This window comes from Apostichopus japonicus, chromosome 3 (genome assembly GCF_037975245.1).
Source record: "Apostichopus japonicus isolate 1M-3 chromosome 3, ASM3797524v1, whole genome shotgun sequence".
In the NCBI taxonomy this organism is placed as follows: Eukaryota; Metazoa; Echinodermata; class Holothuroidea; order Aspidochirotida; family Stichopodidae; genus Apostichopus; species Apostichopus japonicus.
This window is the reverse complement of record NC_092563.1, coordinates 20,358,057-20,374,383: the sequence shown is the minus strand read 5'-3', so window position 1 is coordinate 20,374,383 and position 16,327 is coordinate 20,358,057. Positions and strand designations below refer to the sequence as shown.

The following is a 16,327-nucleotide window of genomic DNA, read 5'->3' as shown; positions in this document are numbered from 1 at the left end:
GTAATTTTTCTTTTTTTTTCAAATAAATAATTTTGAAAAAAGTATCCTTGTCTTTCATACTTCCAGTGATTTCTTTAATATTATCTCTCTTCATTTTAAATTGATGAAAAATAGGTTTTAGCTACAAACTCATGATTTATTTGTATTACGGACAGTGGCGTCACCAGACTTTTCAGTCTGGGGGGCACAGGGGGCACCAGCATTTGATGGGGGGCACTTAGGTGGATACGGATCGCCGTCCTGGGGGAGGGGTCTAAGGGGAGGGGATGTCCCCCTCCCCTTTGGAAAATTTTCGCATACGGAGGATGGGCTAGATGCAAAATGGTGCAACATTTGATGCTAAATGCGATCTGAAGATATCTCCAGAAATTGCTATTTTTGAGGTAATGATTTTAACAACGCGCAGAATTTTGCAGAGGATATGAACCACATGCTGTCGATATTATGCCTAACCCTATCAATAGAACCTACATTTGTTGAATTAATGTGTGCATGACCCCCGACTCCTTTCTTGTCCTCGTTTTCTCCCATTATCTATTAAGATGTAACAGGTTCCAGCATCGTTATTGGCTCCTATCAGGGATCTCACCATGCAATCCAAAGTTTGATCACACATCGAGTATGGCTCAGTATGCAGGTGCACATTCGCCATTTGTTCCTACAAGCATCTGACCTCAAATGACCTCTGCACCCCCTACACAACAGGGTTAATTTATGGGTCCACAAATATAGGCAAGTATGGTGCCTGCGGACCCTCACATTCTCACATTTCGTCAGCTCCTAACCTGTCAACCTCAGACCAAGGCAACATACTGCAGTACCCTCCCTTCTCACAGCAGGTCCGGATTTTCGGCATTTCACAGGCATCCAATTCACGAGAGGTAAAAGACACACACAGACAGCAGACAAACACTCTCACCCATATGACGGTCAAGGATAAACTTTTTCATTTTTCTCGCAGCTCATTTGAAGAAAATACGAATTACTGTGCTTCTTTGTCCTTATGAAAAACCAACTCAGATGATGGGAGCTGAATATAACAAAATATATATATATATATTTTACCAACCCAAATCTCAGATGGGGGCACTCGGGGGGCACTAGGTTTTCCAGGGGGGCACGTGCCCCCCTGGCGACGCCACTGATTAGGGATGACGAAAATGCCCCGTGTTGTAAATATAGATTCGTTGCTACCGCCTTAAAGAAACCTTGTATGATGATAGATCTGAATTTGAGGGAGCCTCTTGCCTTCTGTAAAAGATGCTCTGGTTAATGATTTAGCCTATTATAGTATTATAGTGCCCCATGTGATAAGCCAAGTAATTTAATCATCAAATCTTCTTAGCCACGTATACATCTGGAGTGTGGGAGGGGGGGGGGGCGGCTTTAGTCTACCTCCAGAGGAAATCCCTTACAAAATTTCCCGGTGTATAGTACATAAATTTAGAAGAATATGAATGAGGAACAACCTAGGCTATAACCAAACGAAAATTCTTCAATATTATTTTAAGAGTTACAAAATATAGCACCATTTGCATCTAAGCACCCGCCATTGTACTGAAATTTCTAAAAGGGGAGGTAAGAACCCTCCCTTGGATGATTTAACATCTAATCCCCATCCCCTCCCCCCCCAACTAAGTATAGCCGCGAAAGGTAGTTATATGTATAGCTTATCTGACACTACTCTGCATTTCTTGTTTTGTCTATGTAGTCCGTCTCCAAAAGAGTTACAATATGATGAATTGTAACGATAGCAATTATTTTAATCATTAGAGCGTTACATCTATCTATCCTTGCAAGGAAAAGCTTACAGTATGCATATATGATTGGAGTAGTAATCCTCTCCTCTAACACAAAGAAAAGAACAAGTGAAATAAGGCATTTAAGAGAATCAGCATAGTTAAGTAAGAACAAAGGTTATGGAAGATGTGACACCCCCTTCCCAAACCACCACACACATGCGCACACCTTCCCCCGAAATGAAAGATAACATGCTATCGACTTTATATGCAAATTAAACCCATTCATTTGTTGAATTCACTGGAACGAAACCTGGCAGAAGTTGGTTCTGTTTCCGTTGTTCTAGTAAGCTTACGTAAATGATTTATGGTGAGATTATGAGCCTCCGTGAGAGGATGACGACATAAAAATTAGAATTCACGCCCTGATTCTCAATCATATAATCCCATTGGGATTATTTATCTGACGTTATCGTCGACTTTTACGGAGACTAATTTCATGGAATTTTGATCATGCAGTGGTGTTAAAATTTACACTTTTTACTGTTTTACAAGATTGTTATCTTTTGTTTTGTCATGTTGTAAAGTGGAAATAATTTACGGCCAACGTTTAGCATGAGTGGTATCATCGGAATATTATTATTATGATTATTATTGAAGAAATGAGGATATAACATAAAACACATATGAAAAGAAAATCTACATGGATTCCCGCGGCCATGGATATGACGCATTGCACATTGAACAAGGAAAATTGCAATTACACATTGTGGTTTTTACCTATGTTGGGTTCTTAACCAACGTTGCGTCACAAAGACGTAGGTCTAGGTAATATTCACAAAGTGGCGGCGGTGGCGGAATGGTTTTGGTGGTGTGGTAGGGGGATCTCAAGGGGTATATGTATCTTTTGTTAAATTCTGTAACGTGCTCCATTCAATGAACAACATGTGCCTGCCTGTTTATATATATATATATATATATATATATATATATATATATATATATATATATATATACATATATATATATATATATATATGTTTTTCCAAAATACTATGTAGTAGCAGCCTACCTGCAGTGGCAGACTGGCCACACGGGCATTTGGGCAATGCCCGGTGAGCCGATGGCCGGGTGGGCTGGTGAGCCTGGCATTTCACAGTAGTTAATAAAATACAGACGGGCTGTGTAGAAATATATTTTTAACTTTGGGAATCAGCTCATGAAATCACCACGTTAAATAGTCTTTTAGTTCGTAACAAAAGAACGTGCTATTGGCAACCCGTCCGTGCTAATGGATTTTATTTAGGTTTTCTTCCATTTTTTTTAAGCATGTTGCCACAAAATGCTTGAAAAACTAAGTAAAATCAAACATATATTTTTGTCTATCGTTAACGTTTTTAACTTTTCTCAGTTTAATCAAGTGTTGCTTCTGTAAAATTATTTTTGGGTCTTTTTTAAAGGATTATTGTAGGCATTCAGAAAAATCTTAACGGGGACACCCTCTCCTCTTAGACCCCTGCCCCGAGATGGCGAGCACTATGTAAGTAACATGTCAAAGAATAATGGGCCGGTCTAGGTGGATAATGCCCGGGCCGGTTTTAAGACCCAGTCCGCCTCTGCCCACCTGTAATTAGAGTTTACTCTTTCAGAGCTCAGCAAATTAAAAAACCCTCAGCAAACATTGGAATAGACTAGTCCATCAGAGCTGTGCATGGTTTATTCACGCTTCGAGGGATAATTTCTCCTAAGAAAATGACCCCTCTCCCGCTCACACTCACCCTTCTCATTACATTTATACTTCCTCACCCTACCGCGCAAGCTTCCATCTCTGTCTTTTTCAACTTTATATTCCTTCACATCGCAATTCACCCTAATGGCATCTATAGTGCTAAGTATGTATGCATTTCTGTGGTATGAAACGGTCTAGACACAACGTACAGATAAAACGACTTGAACAAGCCTGACATGAGAATGACAACCAAACAAGTTCACGGTAAACAAACCAACACGTAACTGCGTACCGTTACAATAGTGTACGCATAGCCTATATACCGATAGCCTAACCGGAGTTCGAGACTGTAGGCTCTAGTTTGGGATTTGAATTCATCGCACAGTTGTTTATTAGTAAAGATGAATGCGATCAAGACAACATTTTCTGAAAGATGTTAGCAGTTGACTCTTTACCTGGCAGTATACCATATGCAAAGGGTCCACAGATTTTCAAGAAGGAACAGCAAGTAGCTACCAGCGATGGATTGGAGCCAGATAACCAAGGTAAAGAGAAAGCGGCTAAACGTCGTAGCAACGGGCCTACACAAGCGACACGACGATCTCTGGCCTCCCCCCAAGCGGAAACAAGATGCCAAACTCCATCTAGGCCGAGAAGGAAATCTGATAAAACAAAGCAATTTTGCAATGTAAAATTACCGAAAATAACTACGAATGTAACAACAGGCACCAGACAATCAACCAGTAAAACTAACGTAAGCCTTCCTCTCAACCGGAGGAAGTCAACAACTGACATAAGGCTAAGCCTCCATACTTTTTCATCTCAGTTGAAGTCGAAGCAACTTACTTCGAAGGGAAGAAATGGTACAACTTCACGAAATAGCGAGAATCCCAAAGCTACCAAGAGAAAGGGGAAGTCTCCATACATTATATATGCTATTATGCCTAGTAACTTGCTTGAGGAAAAGAGGAATTTTTTTGCCAGTGGATACAAGTGCAATCCTGTCTTTGTGTATGACACACCAGCAGACGAATCAACATTGGCTCGCTACAATCATGCATCCTATACGCTTTTACCACAGGTGGGTCACATATTATACAAAATGAGATAATTTGAACTTTGATGAAAGTGAAAATTCCCAAGACCGTTGTATTGTAACATGCTGGATCCCTGCTAATATACAAAACTGTATAGAAAAAAAGACAGACAAATTAGCATTAAAAAATATATTGTAATCCTGGCTTTCACCATACCATCATGTTTTTGTGCTGAGAGTGAGAAGAGACCCAAACTCAATGAAGCCATTATGCAGTTACCTCATCATTCTCTGTAATCAAATCATAAAATTTCTCACATATCGAAACCAAATTTGATGAGTTGTAGACAGTCGCACTCCTCTTATAAATTTTGTACTGGCTCATAGCAGAACATTTCTTCTCCCTAGCCTAGCCTGGGAAGTGCAACAATTAAAAGGGAGGCTGTGCTGATAGTGCAGTAGCCCATCATAACTCAAACTAGAGCTGATGTTCAAAAGAAAAGTTGGAATCACTTTTATTTGCTTGTAATGATGCTGCCATAATTGAACATCAATTGCCTTGCTTGAAATGTCAATGGGGCTAGTACTGTACATGTCATTCCTCATTGTAAATAGTTAAATCATGTAAAAGTAAGTAACATTTCATTGAGAATTTTTGAAATGTATCTCTGGTGCAGTAAATATGTGCATTAAAACAGGACTTCAAAAGGCAGTTACTTTACACAACATACAGTCACTTGATGGTGATTCTGTAAATTTTGAATGGTATTGTACCGTACCTTTGGAACTAAAAGATATATGAGAAACATGAAATGAGTAGTTACTGGTGCTACTGTATATATGTTATTTCATACTCAGGTATAATATCATCAAGCATGGAAGAAAAACTTGTTTGTTCATCGTTGAAAAGTTTTTTCTAATTTTCGATGGAGTCTAACTCTTTACAGTATGTAACAGTCAATTTTCTTGTTTTTTCCCCCCTTCCTGCAGGCTGTGCGGATCATGGATATAGCTTTACAGAAGTACGGCTGTTACGAAAAATTTGAAGAGACCACAGCTGGAAGGAGGCTAGCACCGCATGAGTTTCAGGAGCGATTCGATTCCTACCTGAAAGCAGAAAAATTGGAAAACCAAGTTTTCTTGAATATGACGCCTGATCTGTTGTCAAGGGCTTTGATGACAAGAAGCAAAGGACGATCGGTGATGAACATCAAGCTTAGTATACTGAGAGATAACTGGGCACAAGGGGTTTTACAACATGAAATAGGTAAATGGATAGTTAACTAACAATTACTGAGAGATAACTGGGCACATGGGTTTTACAACATGAAATAGGTAAATGGATAGTTAATGAACTATTACTGAGAGATAACTGGGCACAAGGGGTTTTACAACATGAAATAGGTAAATGGATAGTTAATTAACAATTACTGAGAGATAACTGGGCACAAGTAGTTTTACAACATGAAATAGGTAAATGGATAGTTAACTAACAATTACTGAGAGATAACTGGGCACATGGGTTTTACAACATGAAATAGGTAAATGGATAGTTAATGAACTATTACTGAGAGATAACTGGGCACAAGGGGTTTTACAACATGAAATAGGTAAATGGATAGTTAATGAACTATTACTGAGAGATAACTGGGCACAAGGGGTTTTACAACATGAAATAGGTAAATGGATAGTTAATTAACAATTACTGAGAGATAACTGGGCACAAGGGGTTTTACAACATGAAATAGGTAAATGGATAGTTAACTAACAATTACTGAGAGATAACTGGGCACATGGGTTTTACAACATGAAATAGGTAAATGGATAGTTAATGAACTATTACTGAGAGATAACTGGGCACAAGGGGTTTTACAACATGAAATAGGTAAATGGATAGTTAATGAACTATTACTGAGAGATAACTGGGCACAAGGGGTTTTACAACATGAAATAGGTAAATGGATAGTTAATTAACAATTACTGAGAGATAACTGGGCACAAGGGGTTTTACAACATGAAATAGGTAAATGGATAGTTAACTAACAATTACTGAGAGATAACTGGGCACATGGGTTTTACAACATGAAATAGGTAAATGGATAGTTAATGAACTATTACTGAGAGATAACTGGGCACAAGGGGTTTTACAACATGAAATAGGTAAATGGATAGTTAATGAACTATTACTGAGAGATAACTGGGCACAAGGGGTTTTACAACATGAAATAGGTAAATGGATAGTTAATTAACAATTACTGAGAGATAACTGGGCACAAGTAGTTTTACAACATGAAATAGGTAAATGGATAGTTAACTAACAATTACTGAGAGATAACTGGGCACATGGGTTTTACAACATGAAATAGGTAAATGGATAGTTAATGAACTGTTACTGAGAGATAACTGGGCACAAGGGGTTTTACAACATGAAATAGGTAAATGGATAGTTAATGAACTATTACTGAGAGATAACTGGGCACAAGGGGTTTTACAACATGAAATAGGTAAATGGATAGTTAATTAACAATTACTGAGAGATAACTGGGCACAAGGGGTTTTACAACATGAAATAGGTAAATGGATAGTTAACTAACAATTACTGAGAGATAACTGGGCACATGGGTTTTACAACATGAAATAGGTAAATGGATAGTTAATGAACTATTACTGAGAGATAACTGGGCACAAGGGGTTTTACAACATGAAATAGGTAAATGGATAGTTAATGAACTATTACTGAGAGATAACTGGGCACAAGTAGTTTTACAACATGAAATAGGTAAATGGATAGTTAACTAACAATTACTGAGAGATAACTGGGCACATGGGTTTTACAACATGAAATAGGTAAATGGATAGTTAATGAACTATTACTGAGAGATAACTGGGCACATGGGTTTTACAACATGAAATAGGTAAATGGATAGTTAATGAACTATTACTGAGAGATAACTGGGCACAAGGGGTTTTACAACATGAAATAGGTAAATGGATAGTTAATTAACAATTACTGAGAGATAACTGGGCACAAGTAGTTTTACAACATGAAATAGGTAAATGGATAGTTAACTAACAATTACTGAGAGATAACTGGGCACATGGGTTTTACAACATGAAATAGGTAAATGGATAGTTAATGAACTATTACTGAGAGATAACTGGGCACATGGGTTTTACAACATGAAATAGGTAAATGGATAGTTAATGAACTATTACTGAGAGATAACTGGGCACAAGGGGTTTTACAACATGAAATAGGTAAATGGATAGTTAATGAACTATTACTGAGAGATAACTGGGCACAAGGGGTTTTACAACATGAAATAGGTAAATGGATAGTTAATTAACAATTACTGAGAGATAACTGGGCACAAGTAGTTTTACAACATGAAATAGGTAAATGGATAGTTAATGAACTATTACTGAGAGATAACTGGGCACAAGGGGTTTTACAACATGAAATAGGTAAATGGATATTTAATTAACAATTACTGAGAGATAACTAGGCACATGGGTTTTACAACATGAAATAGGTAAATGGAAAGTTAATGAAACATTGTCATTTATTTTTTTTTAACTAAATCTGTGTTGTTGTATTCGGTAAAATGTTTTCCATAATATATTAATGTCCACTATTTATACAACTCTGAGTGCCTTTCCCATCAGTTGCAATCGCTGGTGTCATTGCAGGGCTCACAGATTGTTCTGTATGAACAACTTAAAGATCTGCTTTATGGACTCCAATTGTAGCACACTATAGCTAGGAATGTATCAATGTTATTTCCTAATCAACCTGCCACGGTTGTAAATCGACCTCAGGCTCAACAACTAGCCTGCATATCCTCTTAACACCATTAGGCTCTTTGTGTAAACAATATGTGGAAATATGTTCATGTCTACAGTGTAGTTAATCATACAGCGTTCACACAAAGACCCTCATACAAGAAAAAATATGTGGCAGACGTTGCAGACTAACTGGTAAAAAGAGGTCATTTTATGACCAAGGCAGGTCGATTACGTAATCTCAAGAAACGTTTCCATGATAGCGAGCTATAGTTGGGGTCTATACATCAGACCCTTTAAGCATTACTTCTCAAGTGCCACCAGCTAGAGTTTGGTCACATTATTAAACTTGTGAATGTGCATACAGTATTTAGGCAAATCAGGCAAGCCTACATCACTGACTGAAGGCTCATTATCTGTGTACAGTTAAGTGTTGTTGAAATTTGCATTGGCTAATATTACAGTTATGGAAACGTTAATATTCTGCAAAGGGGGGGGGGGGAGGAATTCTCTCTTGATTAAACTATTGTCTAATATAGTGACCATGATTGTTACAAATTACAGAACTTGGTCTGTTGAAATGTTGCGGTATATTAATGTGCTTGTATCTTTGTTCTTACTGCAGGTACTCACTTCACGAGGGCACAAAACAACAGACAACAGCCATGGCGAGGAAGCAAAGGCAAGAGAAAATTTGGCCTCCAGCCTCTGAACCCTACAGAAGAAGGTCTCGCCAGCCTTCACAGCGTCCTGGGACGCAAGGACCCTTGTCTATGGAGGGCGGCATTGCTATACTTCACTGTTTACAACGCCTCTCGGTTATCGTTCGCAGACCTCTTCGAGAGGCTCGGTAGGTTCCTTCAGGATCCAGAGGTAAGATGGGACTACTGCATGAGGGCAAAGCGAGGACAGGTTGACACCTCCAAGCCAGGTGAGCTAGAGAGCATGGGGGATGTTGTATAAAATGATAAAGCAATTCGTGTGGTAATGGCCTGTACGGGGAATGGGAACATTTATTTTGATAGCTTTACATCCTTTTCACTGCCTCACTCTATAAATATTAAACTTAATAATTAATAGTAAGGCTTGAGAAGAATTATATTCTCAGAAAATGAAGTTTCTAGCCTTCATGTATTTTATAAAGTGTACATAGGAGCCTCCAACATAACTGGACTCTATTGTTGTCTCATTGTTTTGCCGTTTGGTATTGTTGGGAATTTTGACCGTTTTAGAGTAAGAAAAAGGTGAATTTTCATGTTCTGTCTAAGTTGGGATTTGACACAGCTTTAACGCAATATGATCATTACTTGGGTTTCTGATCTAGATCATAATTAGATGTATTCACCTGTTTATAAAGGGTTACATTCAGAAATCTGGTTGGTGGCTTAAAAAGGTTTCTACAGCTGTGAACAATGTTCTTGTGAGTCTGTGAATATTTGTGGCTCTAGAAATAACAAAGTTTCTACTAATGTTAAAAAACTATATTTTCACATCTTTACTATATATCAATATTAAGTTAACTTCAACTTGAAAATATCATCAATTTTAAGTTTAGGCAGTTTCAATATCTATTTCAAACTCTTCCTAATATCCTACATGTTTGCAGCTAAGTGCCGCCAATAACAAGGTTTTGTGTAGTAATTTGATTGGTTGTGTGACTACCTTTGTAGAATTGACTATCGAGACTGACTGCCCGCCGATATCTGATTTCTTTTTCCTTACATCTTAACAATCTGGTTATGTTTATGATAAAGAATTGTATCCTCTGAATATTGCTTAAATGGGTACGGAGGGCGTCATGGCCAAATGGCTAAGACAGTGAACTTGAGATCTATTAAAAGATTAGAAGTTCAAGTCCTGGCCAGATCATTACGTTGTGTCCTTGGATGAGGCACTTTATATCTCCATTGCCTCTCTATACCCAGGGGTATAAATGGGGACCTACAAGGTAACTTGTAACACTGGATTGTGGGTGCACCCTATAGGAATTGCAAAATGGGACGCATTGATATGTCACACTGCAGTGCCTCAGGAGCGACTGTTTGAATTGTGCACACTTGGGTGTGTGGGTGTGACAAGTTACCAATGACCATGGGTTAAATGTATTAAATTTGTGTGAGAAGCCCTTGCCTTGAGACAAGACTATAAACCTTTAAACTGTAAATTCAAAGAAGAATCTTTGTACAACCTTGCGATGTTTGTCAACTTTACACATATTTCACTGCTGTTCTCAGGTTGTTTCAACAAAGACCAAGTCTACCTCGACGGCGTCCTCCAGATTCTGCGCTACCGCAACGAAATTGACTTCCACAGCTTGGTGCGATTGGGTAAAGTGTCCTATCTGGACGTGGATAGGCTGAAGAAGGATGCGGTCTTGGATCCCTCCACTGTCATACTGCCCTCATTCATGCTGGACTTGGATCATTACCGAAACAAACTGACAGATATACTCTTGAAGAATGGACTGAGCGATTTGGACCTGAAGGGGATCTTCCCTAAAGAGATGCATCAACTTTGAAAGTTCAGTGAATGTTGAGTTACTAGAGGCCATGATACTATTAAAAAGTGCAATCTTTGTGAGATTTAAAAAATTAAAATTCATATTCTTCTCTAGATATTGTGCTCTATTTATATGTACCTGGCAATTTTATCTCAAAGTCAGCATGCCCCCCTGTTTTTCTTTTTTTCATTGAGGAGAAGGTATGGATGGTGTTTGGAGATGGTGATGGGAAAATGGGAATTACTTTTGTAACTAGTTTAATGGGACACAGACTAGCTTGTAGGCTAATGTAAAAACATGATTTAGAATTTAAAACGATGGCCAATAACCAGTAATTCCATTTCTCTAGCAGCCACTTTTCTGACAGAATCTTCCTGAATTAAGAGCGCTGATTGTTTTGTTGTGTGCTACTATTTTAGGTCAGCAGTGCTCAAATCATGTACTATTTCAAAGAAGGTATTGTATTGTTTTTTGTCTAGTTTTGCCTGAATACCATTCACTCCTAAATTGTACCAATGTCTTGTAGAATGACAACTTGTTTAGTTGTCCTGCATGGCTGTTGTTTTATAAACAAATTGCTACAGGTGTGATGCTTACAATTTTCATTACTTTGGCCAGCCTTACTCTTCTGTACCCAATGGCTGATTATTTACTATGTAAATGAGCAAAGTGCTAGAGGGCTTGAAGGTCAAAAGTCAAGGGGCATATTCACATGCTTGCCAAATAAGACATACCTTCTTTTAAAACTTAACAGGTAGTGGAGAGGGGAGGGGGTGTGGGGAGGGGGTGAGAGGGCAATCATATGATGCCTTCTGGCTCCAGAGTGTGTAAATCAAGCACTGTCTGTAATGATAATTGACGGACAGGACTTCAGATTACCTGTGCAGTGTCTGTTTTATTCCGAGTAACATATTAAATATCGACATGTACTCCCACAATTCTGTTGTGAGACTTTTTCAAGCAAATATAACTGTACATGTATCATGGGGTTTCGTAGCACATGACTTTCAACTGGTACAGTTAAGTAGCTTTATAATGCTACTTTCCTATTTGTTCTCTACCTCACTATGTGTGGATATGCTATGCATAACCTACTGTGGGTATTTTCAGTAAAACACAGAACACGAAACAAAAATATTAACAGTAGACACTGCAACATGTATACAAAAGTTTCACAGCGATTCATCTCACCCTAGCCTTTTCTGCTAGTGTTATGTAACTTTTTACAGGAAAATCGTTAATTAACATTATTTATTATTGGACTCTTCTGAGTAACACTATATAGCTTTCACACAACATTTCACTACTTACTCCAGTGCATAGATCAGATGTAATGGACTATGGTCAGTAATTTTTGTAATAAAATTATACGGCTGTATTTTTACGTAAAAAAAACATGAAAGGTTCCTTTATGATGAGTGCAACATTTTTGGGAAGAACAGTATAATGCTATGCTAGTAATATAACCACTATGGTGATAACACACTTATTGGTGATCTTGGTGCTCATAAATACAGAACTTTTTAAGTATACATAGAGGCTTGTATTCATAAGTTAATAGCCATTAGTCTCAGCGCAAACGTTTGTTTATACTCGATGGCAGTATGTTTCTATCATATCAATTCAAGCACAATTAATATTTGAAGTGTCCCTCGTTGACTGGTATTAATTGCAGTGTGTATAATGTTTGTTTAGGGATTGTTACATGGATGGTAATTTCCTTGAAATCACGATTCATTCAAAACACAATCATATTCCATAGTTGTTGGAAATGTGTGGGCTTACAATTACTACTTTATACCTCTGGCATTAAAGGCGATAAAGAATATTTTTACAGGTGCAATTTATCTATGTCTCATTGTACAAAGGGATACCAGGAAACTATATGCAAACATCTTCTATTATTACAGCTTTACAAGGTTACAAGTATTCTGAAAGAATTGTCACATAAAAGCCAGTTTCATTTTGTTGGGATGGGAACAAAGGGAGAAGAAGGTGCTTGTACTAAAATAGAGATAGTGGCTTTGTTTACCTTCACTGGATGGGACTTAGTTTAAGAAAACTCATCAGCAATAATGGACAACTAAATGATAACATATTTTCTGTTCTGCGGAGATTGCCGGAAATTAGCACTGTAATCAAAGATATACAAGTGATCCATTGATCATTTGTTAAACCTACGGGGAGTGCTATCAAGTAGTTGAACATTTCACAGTAAATTATGAATTTACAAAGCACCTAAGAAGTGATCATTGTGAAGTATTTTATTTGTCAAGAATTAAGCAGCAAGTTACCATGTAAACGATTGTCTGCATTTTGTGAGTAAATATCGCAGTAGTTTAATATCTTGCATCCAAATTACTAAGTTATTTAAAGTTAAAAGTATAAGTTATAGCCAGTCTTGCAACATTGTGTTCTATGTCACACTACGACACATTTAAGCTTTTAAATATGTATTAATGTTGTGCTGCTGGCTTGAATAGCTTGTGTGTGAAACCCAATTATTTTGTTGTTTTCCTATGTTTGTTAGTTTAGATGTCTGTTTAGAAACAAAATTATCGTTGTCACTGTTTGTTTGGTTTTAGTTGTCAGTATAAAACGAAATTATCATTGTCACTGACAAAGATTTAGGTGAAATATTCAATGGCTGTAAAACCATGTCAGAATATTACTGTTAGTTGGTTAGTCTGTTAGTTATGGAGGTGTGGTATACTAGCTTGTCTGTCCTACCTATAGACCACACATGATCTTTTATTGATCTCGACATGACATAGATAAACCTATAAGAATGGGTTAATATAGGATCAAATTGTCATGTTAATGACTCGTATATAACCTTCCATTAGAAAAGTAGAAACAATAGATAAGCCGTATGTATTAAAATAAAGAGACAAGAAGAATACATGTACAACAAAATTTGGACACAAATTCACACAAGTTATAATGACATTTTTAAAAATAGCAGAAACAGCACATTAAACAATAAATAATAACATGAAGGGACGAAAGAAGAAAACAAATAAAAAACAAAACAATAGAAGAACAAGACATTTCAGACACAAAATAAAGACCATTGGAGACTTGGAACAAATGTGAATCAGTTATATATTTATATTTCTTCTCTATAGGATGGTTACTAACTATAACTGTTTACTGGTACTGTTACAGTCCCTCTCTTGAGATCAGTTTATCGATTTAGGTTGCTAGCGTTCTGAACAGTTCTAAAACTGTTGGGACTTAATACAGGTCAGGGTGACAATCTCGGATAAAAGGAAAAACCAATCTTATTGATTATTTATCTCAAACTTGCTTATCTCGTTTAGCTATACACGGATGGTTATACTTGTGGGTTATATTGTTACCCTGAATGGTCCGCTAATGTCTCCCCAATGCAGGTGAATATTAAATTAGGACTCGTTTGGAGTCTTTTGACATCTCGATTGATATATTGATGTGGTATTTACATGAATGTTTAAATACTAATATACTAATACTAATACTAATATACTAAATACTAATACTAATATACTAAATACTAAATACTAATAATAAAGTACTAATATAATTAGCTCTTATCATTATAATTACTGAGGAGACCGTTAATATATATATATACAGTAGAACGCGGTCGAATCCGGTTGTGTGTTACAACTTTAACTGTCGATTATAAAAACTTAGTATTTATAGTAATATTTCGAGAATTTTTTTTCAACAAAAGAAGAAGAAAAAGAAACTGAAGACTTTATCAAAGATAGAACAATAATTAGATTTACATTGATGAACTTTCAACCAATGTATGCCTTGCATACGGGCTGCTTGGGGCAGGGTGAAGAGGGTCAGGGATGATATACTTTCAATGGTTAATCACAATCAACTTCACTTCGACCTATTCACGATCATGATGTAATTTTTGATACGGTTCCTTTTTTTTTCTTGTGTAGGGATTAATTATGTGAACGTAGACTTTTTATGTATTGTATTCACGGTGTATAGTTAATCACAAAAAAAAACAATTAACTTCCAGTACGTCATGCAATTATATATTTCTTGTAGATGTGTGTATATCATTCAATGGATGTATTCATGAAATATTGTATATTTAACACAAATAAGGGAAAATCCCACTAATAAATAATAGAGTTTTAAAGTTAGACATTTATCTCTATCGTTTCTTCTTTCATTGTATAAAACTGTACAGCATGAAATGAGGAACCTTTAGGACAGTGGATCAGAAATCATGGTGGACATGTGTCGCATTATGGAACCTATTTCAAATCAAATGAATCATTTAAGAAGTGAAAGGCTGATTCTCCGGTAATTTTGACAAACGACTGCCATTACTTTGGGACAGGCCTTAATATTCCTTTTATTATATATTTTTTTGTTTCTTATCTAATATTCCTTTTGGAAGAATTTGTCTACAAGTCAATACAACCGGAAAGTTTGGAACTTCCCCCTCCTGCCCCCTCCCCCTTCCCAGTCTCTACCTTTGAAATCCCGTGCACCGTCATTGCTTCTGAGTTTGTTATACGTTATAAGCTATACGGTACTGATTGTATATACTCTGTCATTTTAAATTTTTTAGGAGAGTATATGTCAGTGGCCTTCGCAATCAGGCACAGTAAACCGGCAGATTACAAATACATAAAGCCCGACCAATCGTCTTTATTACTTCAGATATTACGCATTGACAATGCAAATAAATTTCACTGCCTGTGCTAAACCTAGTAGATGGATTTGTCAACGTAAATTATATTTACGATGCAACATAATCCATCCTTGGGTTATTACAACGACCAGAGAATACCGTCGACCGTCATAGCTTCCCGACAGCTTTTTCCCCCTTTTATTTCTTTGTGTGTCTCTCTGTAAGGCTATAACGAAGTGGCATTTAATAGCCCTTCCTTTTTATTTTTTTTTACCTTCATATGAATACCTAGACTCCGTCAACATTTATCTCTCTTCTGTCTCTCCCGCCAGAAAATGACGTATGACTGCAATTTTGATGTGCGTTTGAGTTATCACCGTAGCCATGTAGGACCATCGACGACATAAAAGAAGGAATTATCCAAGTGCTTGGCTGTAATTTACTACGTCTTGACTTGTCTTCAGCCAATATTATTGGCCGTAAATTTTAAACCTCACTTAATTATCTTGATATCTTCGTTTCTTGAAGAAGAGATCCGATGCGTGTTCTACACATGGTAAACTTCTATAGAAAGTAATGTATACATCTATCATGTCATTGGGGTATGACTTGTGTTGTGACATTGCTAAGTTCTATATACATAACATAAGCATTCATTGTTCTATATGCCAGTATCTGCTTAAAATAGCTTCAATTTTGTATAGAGGGCGTTATCACGTTATTCTTTCCGGAACTTTCTATTTTACTTAATTAACCGCTTGATTTTGTATATGATTTGCAAAGATATATTTGCTAAATAAAACCCAAATCGAAAACGCAGTTCATAATCATGACCGCCAGCTTTCATTTCAAATTCAACCTTTAATTTTGCTTATGAACATTTCCGATTTGG

At 36.9% G+C, this 16,327-nt stretch overlaps 1 protein-coding gene across 1 annotated transcript; it reads left to right on the top strand.

Annotated features, from left to right (window-relative positions):
* Positions 1 to 3,680: 3,680 nt before the first annotated feature.
* On the top strand, positions 3,681 to 14,938 carry LOC139965394 (microtubule-associated tyrosine carboxypeptidase 1-like). Its single transcript, XM_071967715.1, has 4 exons — positions 3,681 to 4,549; positions 5,495 to 5,771; positions 8,913 to 9,218; positions 10,522 to 14,938. The coding sequence occupies exons 1-4, from the start codon at positions 3,902 to 3,904 to the stop codon at positions 10,803 to 10,805; spliced, it is 1,515 nt and encodes a 504-aa protein (XP_071823816.1). The 5' UTR covers positions 3,681 to 3,901; the 3' UTR covers positions 10,806 to 14,938.
* The last annotated feature ends 1,389 nt before the right edge of the window (positions 14,939 to 16,327 follow it).

What these genes read in the sequence shown, in the direction of transcription:
- LOC139965394 (XM_071967715.1), top strand. Translation starts at nt 3,902, where the DNA reads ATGTTAGCAGTTGACTCTTTACCTGGCAGTATACCATATGCAAAGGGT. An exon ending in GGTTTTACAACATGAAATAG is followed by an intron (nt 5,772 to 8,912) that starts GTAAATGGATAG and finishes TTCTTACTGCAG; the next exon opens with GTACTCACTTCACGAGGGCA. An exon ending in GGTTGACACCTCCAAGCCAG is followed by an intron (nt 9,219 to 10,521) that starts GTGAGCTAGAGA and finishes TGCTGTTCTCAG; the next exon opens with GTTGTTTCAACAAAGACCAA.